Source organism: Athene noctua, chromosome 13 (genome assembly GCF_965140245.1).
Source record: "Athene noctua chromosome 13, bAthNoc1.hap1.1, whole genome shotgun sequence".
Classification (NCBI taxonomy): domain Eukaryota; kingdom Metazoa; phylum Chordata; class Aves; order Strigiformes; family Strigidae; genus Athene; species Athene noctua.
In genome coordinates this window covers 8559872-8580264 of record NC_134049.1, presented here as the reverse complement: position 1 = coordinate 8580264, position 20393 = coordinate 8559872, and the positions used below count along the sequence as shown (strand labels likewise).

Here is a 20393-nt window from a genome sequence, read left to right as displayed (position 1 = left end):
CTGCAGGCAAGGAGACGTGTTCCCAGTCTCCTTTACAGCTCAGAACTTCAGGCTCCAAATCCCTTTGAGACCGTGCACAGCACCCGTAGGAAGTTTCGCTTAGCAAGCCCAACAGCCCCTGCTAGTCAGAGGAGGCAGATACAGACTGGGAAGGTTGTTGTGTTTTGCCTTGTGCCTATTAGGTGCCCTGAGCAATGCTCTCGTGCTCCCTGTCCTGAGCAAAGCTGGAGCTGCTGGTCTCGTAGCAGGGGAGAGCCCAGAGCCTTCCCAGTCCCCTGCTCCTCTGGGATGGGAAAAGATGCACACGGAGGAGAAGCGTGAACAGAGGCCTCATCTGGAAAGCCCATCTCACCCGGCAATGGGCCCCTTTCTTGGGAGCTGCAGCAGCCAAGCGAAGGCAAATAAGTAAAACAGAGGTATAAATCCTTCTTCGTCTTCCTTAGAAATGACTGGTTTTCCCTACAGGAGTACGGCTGTGTCTGGGTTGGGCCCCCTCAACCTATTTGGCAGGTACTAGCATTGCAGACTTGCAAGTTCTCCTAAAATCATGGCACAGTCGAGCTGAGTGAGAGCAGCTGTGGCGAAGGAGACACATGATGTCCTCAGGACACAAGAAGCCCTGGACTTTATTCCCAGATCTACCACTAACCCTGAACAAGACACCTGACATTGTGCCTCAGTTTCCCAAGCGCTGAAGCAATAATAATTACAGCCGGGCTGGTTGCTTAGGAGGTTGTTTGTGAACTGCCTCACCAAGTGCCAACCCTGCTATTATTCCTCGTCCCTGTTATTAGACTTAAATCCAACTTGCTTAAGAATGAAGACTCCTGTGAAAAACACACAAACCGTTTCCCAGATCATCATTTTTATTAAAGTTCACAAGCAGCTAAAGGAAAAAAGAAAAAAAAAAAGACTAGAAAATGTAAATAAATGTCATTCAGAGCATCACAGACTGGCTGTGCAGAAAGTGTGTTCTTCCTGGCAGCTACGGGCGCTCACTGCTCCAAAAAGACCTTTGTTGTTTGAAGCCATGTCAAAGCTTTTCATCGCATTGCATCATTCAGCTGGCCAGGCTACAGCTTAACCTAATCCAGGGGCAAAAGGCAAGCCCAAAGCATCTGCAGGACCAGATCTGCTACGGAGGGAAGCGGAATGCTGGGGCGGTGCAGGACCAGTCTTCAGCGGTGGCCAGTTCTGGAAGAGGCCACTCAGAAGCTGCATCCCTGTATCCCAAAATCCACGTGCCTTCCTCCACAGGGTGAATAAGGAGCGACTCGAGCTGACCACTCTTGCATGGGTAAACCCAGCCAGCAGCCAGTTTGTGTGGATAACCTGGGGCAGCTGTGCAGTCAAAAATGCTCACATCTCTCCAAGGTGAAGCCGTACAGCGCAGTGGGAAGGAGGGGGACCCTCCCCAGCCCGTCCTGCCAGCTCTGCGATGCTCCCCTCGTCTGCTCGCTTCCCTCCGAGGCCTCTCCAGAGGCAAGATGCCCCTTCCCAAGGCGCGAGCTTTGCCCCGCTGCACCTCTGTTTCTGCTCATTTGTTAATTACACCCTCACCCACGCGCTGCTCGGCGAGCACGGTGGGGAAACTCAGAAGACCGGCTCTGAGCACACGGCGGGTTTATCTGGTGAATATCTCGGCGGCGGTGCCGGTGCCTTGGCACACTAACAGAGCCGCCGCGCTCTTCCCAGCACCTGCGTGCGGGGAGCTGCCCGGCCTCCGACCAAATCACAACCGGCTGCAGTGAGGAGAGGAGGGGGGAAAAAAAAAGCAAAAAAAGCCCCAAAGTGCAAAACAAAAGGCACCTGCCCTGTTTTGCTGCGGTACCCAGCACTGCTGGCAGCTTGCCCTGAGCTCCCACACTTTAATGTTTCAACAGCCATTGCCTCCACGGAGTGGCCAGAGGATGGGGAGAGCCAGGTGCTCTCAACCCCTTTTCCCTTTAAAAAACACTTCCAAGTCACCCGAACAGCAGGCATTGCCTATGGCAAGTTCATTGCCTTTACAAAAAACATTATTAATATCTCTTTACCCCCCCAAGCGAGTAACAAAAAGCACCTAATGGCTCCCCACGCTGTGCTTGCCAATGGATGCAGCCTGGTGCACACCCTCCATCTCCCCAGTCCCATGGGGCCACTGGTGCCCACAAGCCGCCCCGCACCCCCAGTCCCCAGCCCCATCCCTGCAGCCAGCGCTCCCAGCTCCTCGCCGTCCCTGCCCGGCGGCTGGTGGTGGGGCTGGGATGGCCCTCGGCGCCCCCCCAGCGTGATGCCAGCTGTGCCTCCTGCTCCTGGTGCCGGGAAGGGATGCGAAAGGCTCCTCGGAGTCCTGTGCGGGAGGACACGAGGGGACTCGGTCGCTGCGTCAGCTCCAGCAGCGAGACAGGGGACGTGGCTGTGACTCTGGCATCTGGGGAGGCAAAGAGAAAGTTCATTAACAGGGGTGATGCTCAGCTCAGCCCATGCAGGGAACACCAGAAAAAGGGTTGCACATTGGCAGCTACTGGGGTCACCCCCCACACCCCGAATCCTAGAGATGGGTGGAGGCAGAAAGCAGCTGGTTTATTTAGGGCTTGGGGTGTTGCTCTGCTTTCACAGGAGAGGGGAGAGGGCAGGCGTTCAGCTGGGGAGGGCTCAGAGCACCGGGCAGCCGGGCGGAGCCAGCCAGGAAACTTCTGTGGACATGACAAGGGAATGAAAAGTTGAGGGAAATGAAGTTTTAGCCTTTTTTTTTTTAGGGCAGGGAGGAGGGTCCAAGAACTGGAACAGACAAAACAAAAAGACCCTTTTTCTCTTTTTCCGCCGTGTCCTCCAAAATCATCTGTACAGTTGACATTTCCATGGGGTTGATTAATCCAGTCTGGGGCCAAGCTCAGACTGCACATGTTTCCATCTGCCCAGGGTTAGGAAAAGCCTGATTTTCATCGACTTTCCTCCCCAGGCCAGCCACTCCCTTCCAACGCTGCCTGATAAACTGGCTTCAGAGACAACCAGACGCTTGGAAAGAGCAGCAGCGGCAGAAAAACTGCCGTCCCTGTTTATCCGGCCTCGCTATTATACGCATGCAAATGGGTTTCCCTAGGAGCCATTGAGAGAAACCAGCTGTGACTTTGTTCCGGCAATACCAGTGAGGTTGTAACAGGTTGCATGCAACCAACCCAGCAGCACACAGGTGAGCTGCAGCGTTTAGGAGCCGGGAGATTATCCTGAGGTTTTTTTAGGCTGCCGTTTGCAGGCACACAGGGAAGATGTCCGGCTGTGAGCAGGGCTCTGCAGACAGAGACAGGAGCGATGCACGGGCAACAAAACCCTGCAGCTTCTTGCAAGGTAAAAGCTGACCAAGCGCTGCTCCACGTGGAAGGGGAGCCAAACCGGGCAGCAGTAAAACCATCTTTGCAAAAAGCTTGTTATCTAAGCTGTAATGAAACAATCAGGAAAAGTTATTGAACAGATCCAACACTTAGCGTAACCATGGTTTTAGAATACAGTTCTGGGCCTGGCACGCTGCCTAAATACTTGCAGGAGCTTTCGGGCCAAAGTTCAGCTTTTAGGTGCCAGAGCTACCTCAAAACCTGCAGCCTTGGCTGCTCAGCACCCACCCAACAGCAGGCACCAGTTGGTGCCAGCCCACAGCCCTCCCAGGAGTTAAACCCACCAAAGGGTGCTGGCGGGAGCCACAAAACAGGCTGCAGGCTTTCGGATGAGCCCCAGGAATAAGTGCCTGAGCAGTGCCTGGCCACCAGTGTCCAACGCCTACAGCCCAGCCCGTGAGGAGGGTCCTGCAGGAGCAGAAAGGCATTGGGAAGGGAACCCCTGGCTCCTACCTGCTGTGTCCCTGTTTGTTCTGAGATGGGAGCTCCGACATCTCCACCCCAGGGAAGTGTTTGCAGCTCAGGAGCCAGCACTGAGGCATGCAGCGACTTCCCTCTCCATCTCATCTTCCCCGGCTGGAATGTGCAACCTGGGAGCGGCTCCCTCTCGCCCGGTGACCATCCCAACCCCCACCTGAAGGCTGCTCGTCCTGGCCCAAGCCCATCTGGGACTCTGCCCCATCAAAATGAGAGTGGCCCACAGGACAGATGGTTTGGAGAAGCCACTTTTAATTTGGAGACAGGCAGCGTGGAGAACCTGTTTCTGGTACCACCTGAAGTCACCTCCTGGGAGGTGTAGGGTTGTCCCCATCAATTGTCGCTGCACAGGACTGCCACAGACCACCCAGCATCGTCCCTCGAGTTCCTGGCTGGGCTTTGCTTGTGTTTATAAACACAGAGCGTCTTTATTAGCCACGGGCTCAGTGTTCTATTTCACTTTTGTAATGATTCCCCTCCTCATGGCTCCACCACCAACGGGTGGGAGGAGACCAGGCTTTCACGCTTCATATTGCTAATCATACTTGATCCCTGGAATTAACTGCGGGCAATAAGCACTAAATTAATGTCACACGGCCCTGGGACCTCTGCCGAAAGGTGCCCTGGCTCCTGCTGGGAGGGGTGAAGGCCATGCCCTTGAGGAAACATTTCCAGCTGATCAGTTTTATGCTTTAAATGAAAAACAGGCTCGGTGTTTTATGATCAGCATTTTTCAAGGACATACTGTTTAGGTTTCAGGGCCAGTATGAACGCAAGCTCACCAGTTTATAGGTGAGAAGGTCGGTTTTTTCATGTGTACAAAGCACTGTTTCCTACCGTACGATTGCCCAGGGCTTTCCCCACCAGCCCAGCTTGCTCTGCTCTGAGGGCACCTTGGATGGTCCCTCCCGAGCCTTCTCCAGCTGAGGGGGTTCCCCTAGGATTAGCATTCCCAAAGCACACCCACAGCCAACCTGCCTTCTGGGTACCTCTACTTGAAGAAGGATCCTGTAGGGACTAAAATGGGTGTTGCAGCAGAGACCTTACATGGTGGGAGCTGCAAGCCAGAAGATCCCTCGGCCAGACCTGCTCGAGGACAGGGCAGTCACAGCACCCTATAGCCAGTTACCCCTGTCCCTGAGCCCACTTTTGGCACAGGTGCAGCCAGGGCAGCCGAGGCAAGCATGTGGAGCCTGGCTGCATGGGCCATGCAAGCACAGCAGAGACATTCAGGTCTGGCCTTCACTCACCCGTCTCGGTGCTTTATTTAAGGAGCTGTCACAGTTGGCTGAGGCCGTAACAATAACTTAGTTTAAAAAAATTTTTTTAAAAATCAATCCCTAGAAAAATGATGTGAAGAGACATTCTGTCTGGCAGAAGTCATATATATTTTAAATACTTCTTTTAACCAAAAAGTGGAAGTGAAGCCAAAAAAGCACATAAAACCCTCACACAGTGACTTTTCACCAGTTTTATTTGCAGGTTAGCATATTACAGTTCCTAGTTTTCATGTGCCAGGCTCCATTTTACAGGGGGGGAAAAAAATATCTATGCAACTCCCACAAAGGTGTTTATTAGGTCTGAACAACCCAAATATAGTATAAAGGAAAAAAAAGGTAGGAGAGGAAAATAATATCTCTGACTTTGGAGACCGCTTTTTATTCAGTGGCTGAAGAATCAACTCCCACCTCAAAATATTCCCTATTTTTATTCCCAGCAATGCAGCTGGTGTTGAGCTTTAATATTCAGATGCATCTGCTACCAGAGAAAATTAAATTTTCAGCTCTAGGATGGCTCTGAAAGGGAGGCCCCATTGACCTGAGTTGAAAATGATGGAGTCCTCACACTCTTCGTTGCAATATTTAATAGCTGAGTGGCAGTTAATTAGATTACTGAGCCACTGTGACAGATGCTAGGCAACAGCCTGAGGAGGAGAATTTGGAAAGGCCATTATCTTCCCTTGCTGGGAAAGCTCTCAGAGATCTCATTTTAACCCTTTCCACTCCTGCCCTGCCCTCACTGTAGTCCAACCCATGTTAAAACCAGGTGTTTCACAAATCAAAGGCCAGCATTAATGCTCTGGGTGCTTTTTTTCCACCTGAGAAAACCAGGTGGTCATGTTGGGCAAATGCCTAGCTCAGGTGCCAGGAGCTCCTCCTTGCTTCCCAGCTGGCATCAAAAGAGATGATCACTGGGAGATGCCAGTAATTTCACCTGCTGGGCAATTCCCAGGCACACCAACCACACCAAGTGGGAAGCAGGGAAGCGAGAGGGTGTTAGAGGCTTTGGGCAGCATTCTTTCTTCCCTGTATTAAGTGAAGTGGATTTTGATGAGTCTATGGAAGAATTTCCCTCCCCACAGTCCTCACTTTCCAAATAAAAGCTGTAAGTGAAGCTTGTCAGTCCTGCCCCCATATTCAAGGGTTTCCCAGCTCCCTCACCTAGTTGGGGTGTAGTCTGCAACCACCAAAGCAGGGCTCTGTGTGTTGCTGGCACTGTGAAACCTGCAGGCTGAGCTAGCAGAGATGTTAGACTTGCCGGGAAGATAATACTATCCAAGTGCTGCCCATATCAAATAGCTGATTTCACACAATGCAAGCTGAGAAGAATTTTTGGCCTTTGCCTGGTCAGCTGCATCTCAGCACAGATTGCTGAAGACATGCAAAGCTCTGTGGAGAAAAACTCATAACCAGAATGGCAACCAAACCTCCCACTGGGGAGGAGAGAGGAGGAACCAACAGCCTTGTCCCAGTGGCATTCCAGTAGCACCTTCCCTGAGCAAGGGAGAAGCAGAGCACCAGAATGAGACAGGACATCATGAGTTTTCACCAACTTTCTTACTCTCACACCCCCCCAAACCCCGATAAACACATTCTTCTGGTTACAAAACCCCTTCCCTCCCACTCAGGTCTCACACAGAAGTCTCAGAAGTTCTGATTTAACCAGCAACAGTTTGGATGTTAAATAAACACCAGGACCATCAAATGCACCACGGCTTCTAAGCTTTTGCTTCTGCTACCCACTGAAATGTAAATATAGAGCATAAAAAGAGATCTAGGATTTTCTGGTATCCCGAGGGTCACTTGCCTACATATTAATCAGCTCTGAATAAACTGCCCAGATACTCAGTAAAAATATTGAACTACTGAGACTTTCTCCAAAGCACTTGCCCTAGTATCTCCCAGGACTCATATGCAAGTGCTTTTAGAAACCTTAACCCTTTCAACCACATGGGGACAGGACATATTCCATCGTGACAGCTGTGAGAGCAGTCGTGGACCATCTGCCCGCCCTACCCACACACCCACTGAAGGGTGACGCTGGCACATCCATGGCTTGGAGCAGAGGGAGAGGAGCTGTGGCCTGCTTGCAACCACCTACGTAGATGTACCTCTTGAGATACTGTGAGGATCATCTGGTAACAGAGAAATCTGGGAGCTAGCTAGACTTACAACACTGCAGAGCCGATTACTCTTTCCTGGCGCCGCATCCCAGATCTAAATGTACCCTTCTCGTGAAATATGAGCAACCGGGAACCCGTGTCCTCGGCATGGTGTGTGCAGATGCAATTGAGGCAAGACAGCAAGTTTCTGTTAAAGAGGAGAAGACCCTTACCTTATTGACCTCCTGGATACAAGCCCCTGAGCCCTGACCCTCATCATGACGGCAAGTGCTTCCAGGTGCTGACAAAAGCTGTGGGGATGAGCGAGTAAGGCACTGTTGTGATACAGTTCCATGTGTCTGACGTAGGGTCGTAGCAGTCCAGCGTTTTGCACCGCTGAGTGCCAAAATAACCCCCCACCACATAGAGTTTATTCCCCGAAGCCAGAGCATGGCACGACATGCGCTTGGCTGTCATGTCCCCAATGCGCGTCCACTGGTCCGTCTCGCAGTCGAAGCGGTAGGCGGATGCTGCCGTGAACTCCGTGTCTCCTCCCATGATGAAAATCTGGCTGCCCAGGACAGCGGCTGCCGTGTAGCGCCAGGGCTGCGGGCATTCGGCTTTGATCATCCACCGATTCTCAGCTGGATCATAGCACTGCACTTTGGACACCATGTCTCGGTGAATGCTGGTCCCACCAAAGACAAAAAGCTTGAGCCTGGCGCTCACCACCGCAGCGTTGCTCACTCCATCTCTCAAAGGAGCCACCATCGTCCACTTGTTGGATATGGGATCATACTTCTCTACTTGCTTCAAGGAAACAGAAGGAGATGCAGGAAAGACTCCAGCGACTGCAGTGTGTCCACCAACAACATACAGGCAGTTTTCCAATTCAGCCGAGCCGTGCCCAAACCGAGCTATTAACATTGGGGCAGCTTTTGACCATTCCTCATGAACAGTGTCATACACCCATACATCTTTTGAGACCCCGTTCTCTGAGCCCCTGCCTCCAGTGATATAGACTTTGCAGCCGATGGCACAGGCACTAAACTCCTTGCGTGGACTTGGCAGGTCTGCTTTGGGGATAATTTCCTTCGCTTTGTGATCTACTTGGTAGATCTTATCACACATGAAGGTCTGTCCTCCCAGGATCAGCAAGGTGTGACCAGCTTTGCGAGGCCTGGCACAGGGACTGGTGACCACCCCGTCATTCTGGAGGATCTTCTTCTTGCACTGAATAGCTTCATCCAAGACAAGCTTGTTCCTTTCATCCACCATGATCAAGTCCTCACAAGCCAAGGCTTCCTTGAGGCATTCAGAGGGAAGCAAGGCCAGACGAACATTCCTCAGAAGTTCTGGGAGATAAGCCTTCCGCTCATCCAGATCGTATTTCACCCACTGGATGACAGCCTTAAAGACCTTTTCTTCATCCTCGATTTCCAGCTCATCACTGGAGATGAGGTCCAGCAGAGTGTCCTTGGAAAGGTTGTTGAAGTCCTCACTCTTGTGAACGGTCTCAAAGTTGACCAGGCACATCCTCCAGGAGAGCTCATAGAGCCGCCGGCACTGATGAGCATCGGAGAGCAGCATCATGCCCAGGCAGTTGGAAGGGTAGAGGTTCTTCTCAAGGAATTCAGCTGCCGCGTCTCGGACATCGTGGAACTGCAGCATGTCTCCAGCCTCCAGGAGAGACTCGGCGTTCTCCTCGTTGATGATGATCCGAGAGGAATAAGCGAAGTCCAGCAGTAGCTCCAGCACCTCTGGGTGGAGGCTGTCATGGAAGTTCACCTCATCATCCAGGCTCTCCCGAAGGCCGTTGCTAAACATGGCTTCAAAGTACCTGCTGGAGGCAGCCAGCACTGCCCGGTGACATGGGAATGACCTGTTTCCTGCCCAGAGGGTGACATCGGTGAACATGCAGTGCTTCCGCAGGGTGTTCAGATGGGACAGGACGCAGTCTGGGTGGGAAGCTTTGTGAAAGAGCAAGATGTTCATGGAGCCGGTGCTAGTCCGGGATTTACGGTTCTCGTGGACGCTGACTGACATGATGACAGAGCTCTTGTCTGCAGAGAAACAAACAGAAAAATGATCATTCTTTTGTCCTTATTGCTGTAAGGCACAGAGAATACGTGCTTTTGCTATCTAACCTTGCTACGCTGTCAGAGGACTTCAAACACGAAGCACCAGCTGCCACCCCAGTGCTCCTGCTTTGTGGGTGCTCCTGCACCCTGGCTTGCAAAGCCTGTGCCTCCTGCACCCTCACATCCTCCAGGCTGAGCAGGGTGGGACGGCAGAGCAGGGTGAAGGGGGAAATTCTGCACTTTGGTTTTCAGCAACAGAGCAACAAAGTGAAGCAATCAAAACCCAAACTTGATGGTAAATTTTCTCAACAGCCCCTAGAGGGTATTGGCAAACCGCAGAAGAGTTATTTTTCCTTAGAAAACAGCATTAAGAGAGCAGTCTATCTAGGATAAAGGGCATCGGTCTGTTCTTGGCTCAGCAGAAATCAAGTTTGGCTTCTGATTTTCATGAAGATTACTGCAAGTTTAGTAAAGGAAATTGCTACAGGTTTTATTTATGGAATATTTAGTTACCAGTACAAGCCAAAGGTTTTGAACAAATTTTACCAAACGCTTCCATTGTTGTTTTTGTTGATAAAACTCACCAGACACCTCATGTGACAAACATTTTGCAAGGTAGATTCACATCAGAGAATTACAAAAGAGACAGCTATATCATGCTTTATAACAGACAGGCAGAAGCAAACACAAGGCTTTTATTAGCTACTATTTCATTTAAGTGCTACCTGATACTTAGCTGTGCCTGTAGAAGAACCCTTTGGACCAATCAAATTACTACCACTTAGATGATAAAATCCAAGTCATTTACTCCAAAATATTTTAGCCAGCTCTATTTTGTCCCCCATGTAACTAAAGTAGACAGGCATATAGGCATACAGTCCGCTATTACAGCAGAAAACTGTAGTGGGTATCAGGACTGTCCTAAGTTTTGAAAAGTGAGCCCCCAAAAAAAGAAAAATGGGGTCACATGCTGTGCCTCGGCTGCAGGCCCCCGTGGCAGCAAAGCCATCACAGGTACTACACTAGATGACATTAATTTTTCAGTAAAAGAGAGTCACCCTGGCTAAAAGTGGAGTTTTCAGGCAGGCAGCCCACTAAATGGACTAAAGATGGGGGCATGTCACAGAGCTTGGGGGGGTCTGTGCTGTCCCAGGAGCATTTCAGCACTTCAGGCAGGGAGGACCCTGCCCTGCTTGGACACAGAGGAGCATCAGGGGCTGCCACCTGCAGCTCAGCTTCCCTGCCAACACAAGACAGCCACCAGGAACAGCTGTGAGCTGGAGAAAGTGGCCTAATTCATGGAAAAAGGGATTGCTTGAGAAACACTATCCAGCTCTGTTTCACCTTCTTTCTCACCCAACACTATTTGCCTATCCCTTTTCTACCCCATCTTCCCAAAAACACCATAGTTTAGCTTTGCAGGCTGGAGACACCAGGGCTGAAACCCCATGGCACCCTGCTCCAGCCACCTAATTGTTCAGAAATCAGTAATTAGCCACACAGAGTTGGAAAAGGGTTTTTGGTTGGGTTCTTTTTGTTGGCAGTGGTTGGATTATTATCTTGCTCTTTGCAGACCAAGGTTTCTCAAGGGTCTTTCTCCCCTGCAAGTACAAGGTCTACAGATCAGCCCTGTCCTCCCCAGCTAGGCTGAGCTTACCACCATCACCCCAGCCCTGCACTCAGGGACCTGGAGGAAACCACAAAACTCTGAGAGCACGGACATGTTGCTCCCAGGCTGCCAGTGGGTCACAGCCTTGACCTGGTGGAGACCTGGAGCCGCACAGCCCTCACAGGCTGCACGGGTGGATGACCCCAAGTGGAGGCGGACGGCCAGATAAGCTGCCTGACTCATGCTCTGCTCACGTGCTTCCTACCCCCTGCTTCTCCAGCACCTCCAAAAGAATCCAAATCCGACAAATAGTTGTGGGCACGTCCTCCTTCCCCACCCGCTGCCATGAATTACTGAGGTTGCTCTTTCCGAGGCCTCACTCATTCCTCAGGGCTGTGTCGCAGTCCAGGGAAAAGGTCTCTCTGTGCTTCTCGGTGCAGAAACGATAGCTTTCCCAAGCAGCCACAACTCCTACTTGGCCTCCAAGCTGGGCAGGAGCACCGACGTGGGTATTTGGGTCGGATATGTGCATGCTCATCATCAAAATCCCTGCGGCCTGGGGTTGAGGCTGCCATGCTCTTTCCGCTTGTGATGGGAGGCTGTGCAGAATCCAGGCTCCAGAAGAGGAAGGAGGATGCCATTACGGAGCAGCACTCTGAATTGCATCTGAGGGAAACGCTTTCCAACATCTACACCCAGCGCAGGGACAACACTAATTTAAGAGGTTATATGGATTCCCGTGTCAAAGCTCTATAACACCAAAGCGAGGCATACAAATGAAACATTTATGAGTCTGCTAAAAGCTATTGATTTAGGTTCCTATTCCCTCACCCTCAGAAACCGCCCTGCCATCGCTACTGCTTTCTTTACTCGCAGCTCAGGTCTGCTATTGAGAGTTAACCTTTGATTTGCTTATGCACAAAAAATTAAGCAATTTATATAGGACAGCTATGGAAACAAACAAAAAGGTTGCAGGAAGGCAGCACTGTTTTTTTCTTACACTAAGATTAGAAAAGCCACTACTCAGGATGGAAGGAGCAGGTCATTTAGAAATGAAAAATGTCTATATAAAAGCTGCAGCTGAGCCATTTTATATATATACAGAGACATATATGTATAAACACACACATTATATATATAAAAACATCTCAGGCTTCTAACAGCAAACATCCTGACCAGGGCACTGGGTAACCAAATAATATTTCTATCCAACAGGTATTGAACAGCATCCAGGGAGTAAATCGTCAGGTTCCAGTCCATTCCCATTAGCACTGCTCTTCACATCACCTTGTCCCACTACAGGCACCAACTGATCCTCAGTACAGCTGCAAGCCTGAAAGCTAAGGAGGCCACAGGCACAGCCCCTTTACTTGGCCTCTCCTGAAGCCGGGTTGTGACACTGGATGTCACTGGTCACAGATCAGCAGGGCTAGACAGACCATTAAACTGAAACTAAAGCAGCCTCTGAACTCTGGTGGGCAGCCACCTCATCAGCAAGGCTTGCTTGTGATTTCCAGCAACTTCCAAAGAGCTTGCTTTGAGGGCTTCTGGAAACCTACCACAGCTGGGTACAAGCAGAAAAGTGGCAGGTACTAATACTTTCCCTCACAAACACATCCCACTGCATCTCGCAGGCTACCAGAGAACTTGGCATCATCCCACCCATATCAGATGAACAGAAACTGCAAGCAGCAGCTATTTCATCTGATGGGTTTCTTCCAAAATCTAGCAACCATATAAACCTCAGCAGCCTGTAACTAAAAGGATCTTCTAGAATTTTCACGATGTGCACAAATGTTTGCTTCAATTTAAGCAACGTTTAACTGCAGCAATGAACAGGCTGGGCCCATGACATGCTCTTATAGGCACTTCTCAGAAGCAGATGCACGCAGAGCAGAATCTGGCCACTACCACATTCCTCGCTTCCCTTACCCAGCTACTGAGCTAAAGAGAAAAAACAGAGCCATGCCGAATGAGGAATATTTTACACAAAGAAACCTGTCAGTGGCTCCTGCCAAGCTCCCACCTGCTCTGCGAGAGCTCAGGGGGTTATCGGAGCTCCCAGCTGCATCTCCCATCACGCAGGAAGCTATTGCTCCAACAGACGCGTCAACACAAACTGCAGAAGGCATGACCTGAACAAACTGGGTTTTGGATTTCTCCATGCTGCATTCATTTTTTTCCTTTGAAAGGTAGTTATTGAAAAAATAACTATCTACTGCATAGCCTTTTAGAAGGATCTCACTGCACACAGAAGCAGATGATAACCCTTCTTTCATACAGATGAGGGCAGAGGGGCATCAGCTATTTGACAGCTATCCAATGCTGTCTGCTGGCTATAGTATTCCCCTGGCTCTCTGCAGCCTTTGTACAGCAGGTATAGGAAAGACAGGGTGTTTTTCCAGCAGAGCAAGATAAGGGTGCTTTGGCAATCACCCACAGAGGGCAAACAGCACTCCCAAAGGAGGGCAGGAGTTGGCTCAGGGAGAAAAGACCCCTCGAATCTCAGCTCATGAAGAAATCAGCCCTGTAGCCTCTCTGGACAGGACAAAGCTGGCAAAGAGAACCATGGAAAAAACCAAAACCACAGAGCTGGCCAAACACCTCAGCTGAACAACAGCCATGGTTTTCCTGTCCAAGCACCTCTTGCTTCCTACAAACCAGCAGAAGGCTGTCCCTCCCAGGCTGGTGGGTCACCACGTCAAAGCCCTGGTGGTATGGGTCATTTAGAAGAACCTCAGGAAATACTCTATTAATACTGAAAAACCCCAAGCAGCACTTAGAAATGAGATACTTTGAAGCCCTATCAGGCCCTGGTCCCCAGTCACAAAACGGGACATGAGAGGGCAGCTCAGAAGGACTATAGATAACATGGAGTATATTTAGCTAGGCATGGGGTTTCCCCCCTCCATCTTAAACCAGCAGGTTGTCCACAAATCTCCAATTTAATTCACTATCTGCAGGGAATTGCCAACCGAGATGCTGTTTCCTTTCAAGAGGACAATTATTTGAGAGTGAATAAAATGTTCCCCAGCAGGACTCCAGAGGATCAAGAATCATTTCTGCTTAGAAGGGCAAAATTACAGGATTTGTAAGTGTTCTCCCAAGACAGTGAAGGTTGGCTAAACACCAACAAAGAGCCCAAATCCCATGAACCGAAGCTGGCACTTTCTGTTTGCCAATCAGACTTTTCAGAGAAGCAGCAAGCAGAACACGTTTCTTTTTGCCCCACTCAACCATGAACTATTTAATGCTGTAAATAAGTAAATAAATAAGCAGTAAGGTTCCCTGCTGGCTCAGCTCAGAAGACCTGAAAGAAGCTGCTTATAGCATAGCGAAGATTCATTCCCAAGCAGTGAGCCACACAGGCCCTCCACGTATGGACTGCACAACCTATGGCCACTCCTTCCAAACCAGAGCAGAGCCACCCCAAGCTGCCAGTGATGGCTAGTTTTGCAGGGAGGCAGATGTAAGATTATTTTTTATTTTCTCTGTAATTTCACAGGATCAATCCTTTAGGGTGCAATGTCACCCTGAATTCAGCCAAAGTTCAACTTCTCCCTGGAAGCTGTGGGGTGAATTCTCTATTCATAAGTAACATGCCTGCTCCCTCATCCCAAATATCTGTACCTTTCCAAAACCTTCACAGACTCCACCACCTGGTGCCTAGGCCAGCAACGCCATCCCAGGACAAAATTACTGGTATAGAACAAATTTTCCCCGTTTTTACTGTACAGAGTAGCAAACTAGAAACCTGAAGTCACCTACTGTGCTGTCTTCATGGGGAAGAGCCCCTTGCAAAGCTGTCTAGGATAAAGAGCAGTGCAGCAACACACTGTCAAACACAGAATCCAGAAAATGCTGGGAAATTGCATCTGAAACAGCTGTGAGACCATCAAAAGGTTTGAGAAGGGAGATCTATTACATGCAGGTATTCATGTACTCACAGACACAGCTCGAGCTTCGAAAGTGGAAAAAAACCAAGAGAAAACAGGAAAAGATGGTGGGGGACAGAGACGGAAAGCAAAAAAAGGGGAAGGATGAAATGTAAAAGTGCTTTCAGATGATTTTCATGTCCTTGCATAACACAGTGGACTATCAGGTATACAGCTTGAAGCTGTTTGAAATGCTCGATACTAATAATGCCCTTATGTAAAGAGTGCTTGAGATAAAAGGAATTAAAATAGCACCTGGCATTTAGTGCAGCACTGCACTTGTTGAGCGCGAGGCCTGGGCTGCTGCCAGGTGGGCAGCAAAGGACCTTCACCACATCGTCTCCCGAGCATGCTCTCTGCTCTGTCCACACTCCCACGTGCCTGGATGCAGACTTTGCTCTCGAACAAATCAGGTTCATGTCCAGCAACTCTGGTGAATTTAGTGGTTTGCCTATGTCAGCCAAATTTGTTCTTGTTTTCTTCAGGATGAGTAACGCAGCAAAGATGCAACTGTGATTTTGCATGCCGGAATTCAGGCAACGTAACTCTGCCGTGAATCAGAGGGTATCTCTGTAACAGAGCTGGATTTAGCCTTCCTGACAAACCTCTCATTGTTTCACCATATTTGCAAATAGGCAAGCAAAGGAAAGGCTGTTGCTCAGCACAGAATTTCCGATCCTGCCCCAGCCTTTGAGAGTGGAAGGCATCCTTATCATTTCTTCTCATTTTCTCACTTTCTAGTCTAGCCTGTATATCCTAGACAGAAAACAGAGAAACCACGTGAAAGGCTCCTTCTGTTGGCTCAGACAGAAACTGGGAGGTTTTCCAAGCCCAATTCTGTAGGCTCCAGGAGATCAGATTGTCTTGAGAAGGTCCGGGCACGTATCTGAACGTCAACATGCTTACTAAAGCAAAGCTGAACTCAGAAACTCAGTCTGTCCATCACTGCTTCATATCCCATTCTCACCAGTACCCACCGCTCCTCCCTTTAAGCCTGCACTCCACTCTGAGCCCAAAGCCACCACAAGAATCTACTGAATGCCACTTACTATAGAAAACAAAATCAGTATTGCCAAGCTGTGCCAATTAGTGAGGTTCTTGTTCTACCTTTCAAAAGCACTGGTAAAGGGGCAGTAATGCCTCAAATCTGTAAGACATGAGCTAATCTGAACCAAAGGCGACCACGTTCCAAACAAAATAAAAATACCCCTAGGAAATCCACTTTGCATGCAGTACATGCAGTTTTATTTGTAAATTGGGTATTAGACTTGCTACTCTGAGCTGAGATGCTCCATAAAGCTCCTTGAGCTACCGGTGAGGCAATCAAATAAAGTTCATGTTCACCACTAAGCACACTGGCTTTGCAGTTCCTGGGAATACCACACCCTCCTACAACCACTATCCAAATCGGGATAAATAACGCTTTTAGCCACAGTTCAGGCTCCAGACAATAGCTTTTCATTGCTATGCCTTAACCCCAGATCTTTTCAGAGCCCGTGATTCATTTCAGAAGCTGCTGTGGGGTTTTGTCCTCCCCGCCTGCCCTCTAGTTCCACTAGTGAATAAATCCCATTCTGCCAGATCAATCACAGTCACTTTGCAAAATGAATGTGGGGCTGCAGAGGAGGTGAGCGAGTTTGCAGTCCCATCTCCCAAATTATACTCAAAAAGGCTCCAGAATGGAAACAGTCTACTTGATCGCAGTATCTGCCCCAGCCCCATCTGGGCAGGATAAAGTCCTTTTCAAGCAAGCCAGCTCACTAGTGTGCTGCAGAGTCAAAAGGCCTTTGGTACTTCAAATACAGAGGAGCAGAACCACCACATGCCACTTCCCAGGGAGAGTTTAGAAGATGAGATGTGGTACACGTCAAATTAATGCCAGAATAACCACTGCAGTTGCTGACTCCAGAAAGCATATTCAGATCCTCCCACTCTCTCTTTGTGCTCTGTGCCCGGCTCCCGGCGCTGAGGTTGGCAGAGCTGATTGCTCCAATGGTCAGGCTAACCAGAAGCCCTGCTACGGACGCTCAGACAAACAGGTCTGTCTGCCTGCTGTCAGGGCAGGATTTCAATTTTGTGCCGGGCCAGTTAACCTGGGGTTTTGCTTTGTCTTCCCTGCTCCCCTGCCAGGCAGGAGATCTTGGTGCAACTGCCAGATTCGATTTGCAGGAGCTCATTTGCAATTCTGGCCGGAGTTCAGAGCTGTGGAGATGGGAGGCTCTCATGCCTCCTGAACCGATTAGCCCCTGATGTTGATGGGCATGGAGGACAGCCGTTCCCAACTGGATTGTAAAGCACTGACAGATATTGAAGCGTCTGTTGCTGCAAGACAGGGCATTGCTCATTGCCTTCTGGCTCTAGACGGAACAAATGTGACACCCATCTTTCACTAACTAACAGAGCATCAAACCACACACTCAGCTTGCAAGTTCTGGACCAGCATGGGAGCACTGCAGCAGCCCAGGCTACCCTGGGCATCTGTGCACACACCACAAGCAGACCAGAGGATTGCCAGTGTCCTACAGTAATAAATTTGCCTCGCCACAATCTGACAAGCTATCATATAAAACTGGTAGTCTTTGCAAAGTCTAATGGTCAGCAAGCAGACAGTGGTTACGGGACATGCAACATTCTCAGGCTTGAGTGATGGGGGCAAAACAGAGCCTGTACTGGCTGGAGTGATACTAATAGTCACTGTGGGGATATAAAGTTGATAAGCAAAGACAGACTGATGTGATGGTGGTTAAAAGGTTAGGCTGGGGGGCTTGGGCCACCTTCTTACAGCTATCAGTTCCTACAGTTCCTGTCTGGCATTCTTGCAGCCACTGTTTTAAGCAATGCCAGCTACATTCACTGCAATTCAATTACAGTCTATAAAGGACAGGAGTACATCTACTCCTCAGTTCAAGTGCTGACACTGCTTCTTCAAACCTGCCCCTTCCACAGTCCCCAAGCATCAGCGGACACCCCGGGCCAGCTCTGCCCGTCCTGCCCCACCTACTCACGCCTAAGGCCAAGGCACTGCTCAACACCTTCTTTTGTAATGCTGCCACTTCCCTCCCCATCTCGCAACTCGCTGGCCGTCCTCTTCCACCTCCACAGATGGCCACATCCTGCCCTTCCTGTTACACTCATCTACCTCCTAAACATTGCCTAAAACCTCCCTCTGGCTGTTAAGAAGACAGACCTGAACTCCTGTAGGCCTTGGGGAGCAGCTGGTTACCACTGCAGAGACAAAAATGCTATCATAATTCACATATACATACGTATAAAGAGATACGCACATACACCTTGTCCCCATCCAGGGCCACGTCCAGCACTCACTCCAGGGCTGGAGGGACCATATTACACGTCAGACACACGCTCATTTTCACACGTTTGAAGTATGTGTCATGCAGCATCTTGTCATCTGTTCCCAAGCTGTCTGCCTTCACAAATTTCATTTGCTCCTTCAGTGGAATGATTTTCAACTGGCCTTATCTCCTCTCCAAAACCACATCTGAGACACCATCCTCACTGCTTGAGTTACTTGAACCTGCCCCAAACACAGCACAGAGGTTAGAACAGGGCGCGCTTTGCACGAATGCTGGGGCAGCAGGACTTCAGAAAACAATCCTCAAATATTTGAGAAAATGAATAAAAACAGGATAGGATGTTTAAGTTCCTCAGTGCTGATGCTGCTTACAGCCTCCTGTGTCCACATCATGGTGTGACTCATTTGCTTCTGCAGGAAATTTCAGTCTGGTTTCAGTCCTGAGAATCTTGTGCCCACCCCACCCCACACCTCCCCACTGCAGAGTAAACTTCCACCTATGCCTCCTCCCCAGGTGCTTTACTCAATCCAGCCTTATCACAGAAGTAAAGCAGAGCAGATGGTTAGGGTTAAAGACACAGAAGAGACAAAATGTGTTTTCAGATAAGATTTGACCTGAAACAGCAAATAGGACAAGGAAAACAGAGGCCCCAGAAAGGGTTCCATCTCCCTAAGGAGCCAGACCCCTTGTGAGATGGGCAGAGAACGAGTACATGAGAGCTCAGACCTGTTTTACACCTACTCTAAAAGGAGACTATTGCCACAGCAGCAATCAGTAGCACAGCTGAGTTAACAGTAGCAGCTGGTCACCACCAGAAACGTGCAGGGTGTGTTACAAACATCTCCGGTTGCTCCTAAGGTAAGTTCAATAAAAACAAGTGTCACAAGACACAGGAAGGAGGGAGAAGACAAGGGAAGCTGTCAAAGTATAAAGGTTATAGAGTTGCTTGTTTTTCCTGCAGCTCTGGATCTGTCCCAGAGAGAAAGAAGTATGTTTAGGGGATGACTACAAAAGCTATGGCCCACGGCACCCAGACCAAGGAAGTCACTCCAGCAGATCACAAAAGAAGACAAGCAGAGATTTACAGAAAAAGAAAACAGAAACCAGTTAGGAGTCGAGGGCTCTCCATATATACAGTATGAAACATTTGGGTGTCTGCTTCTGAAAGGCTGAGGACAAAGATTTTCCAAGCATGCATTTGGCTAGTCTAAGCCCCCATCCCAACAACCGCAATTGCAACTGGATGGATGAAAAAAAATAAAGGAAAAAAAAACCCACAATTACCAAACAGGCTTTTAACTTTTTTAAATGCAAAGGGGCCTGTAAGGACAGTGGAGGACTGGAGAACTGTATTTTTCTTTTCTCCTCTGTCAGCTCAGCTCGGTCATTCGTACAAACCTGCACACCTCTCTAGACAGGGTTACTCGAACTGATTTCATCAGAAGGCTGTGGAAGTTGTGTCCCTTCAACCACAGGTTTGGGATATATATGTACAATGGGGGGGGGAACAAAAAACGCAAACCCAATCCCACTTTAATTTCATATTCAAGAGATGAACAGAAGCTTCTTTTTTTTTTTTTTTTTTTTTGCTTTAGGAGAGAAAAGCCCTTCCCCTCCCTGAACATTCCAGTGCCAGCTTTCTCCGCCCGTGAGAGCTGCCGATGAAACGCGACGCTCGGAAATCCCAGCCGAGCCCCGGGGCCGGTCTGCCGCCGGTCGCCGCCCTCCCCTGGCTCCGAACCCCCCGAACCAAACCCGGCCTTACTGAGCGGGGCCAGGGCCGGCTTGGGAAGCGGCGGCGCCGACCCGAAGCTGGGGAAAACCACTCACCGTCTGCCTCCGCGCCCGGCCACGCCGACACCTCGGGGCCCGCCGGGGCGGGAGGGCGGCGGAGCGCTGCGGGGCGGCTGCCGGCCCACGCGCGGAGCGATGCGCCGCGGCCCCGCGCTCCCGGGGTACGCCGGACCCAGCGGGTGGGACCGGCCGCGCGTGGGGCCCGGGGGCGGGACCGGCCGCCGCCGCCGCGGCCATTCAGCGAGCGCCGGGGCCGTGACGCGCCGCTCCGCCTCGGCCCCCTGCGGAGCGGCGCATGGGAGGGGGCGGGCGCCGGCGGGGAGCGGCGGCCAATAGGAGGGCAGAAAGGCGGCTTGGGGGCGGGACGAAGGCGGCACGGATCTCCCCGGGTCCTAAAGGCCGCGGTCGCCCGGTTCAGCCCTGCTGG

The 20393-nt window shown here is 50.2% G+C and overlaps 1 protein-coding gene across 1 annotated transcript; it reads right to left on the bottom strand.

Annotated features, from left to right (window-relative positions):
* Window positions 1–513: 513 nt before the first annotated feature.
* Window positions 514–20144, bottom strand: KLHL25 (kelch like family member 25). Its single transcript, XM_074917445.1, has 3 exons — window positions 20003–20144; window positions 7467–9296; window positions 514–2413 (listed from the first exon to the last, which is right to left on the bottom strand). The coding sequence occupies exon 2, from the start codon at window positions 9277–9279 to the stop codon at window positions 7510–7512; it is 1770 nt and encodes a 589-aa protein (XP_074773546.1). The 5' UTR covers window positions 9280–9296; window positions 20003–20144; the 3' UTR covers window positions 514–2413; window positions 7467–7509.
* Between the last annotated feature and the right edge of the window lie 249 nt (window positions 20145–20393).

What these genes read in the sequence shown, in the direction of transcription:
- KLHL25 (XM_074917445.1), bottom strand. Translation starts at nt 9,279, where the DNA reads ATGTCAGTCAGCGTCCACGAGAACCGTAAATCCCGGACTAGCACCGGC.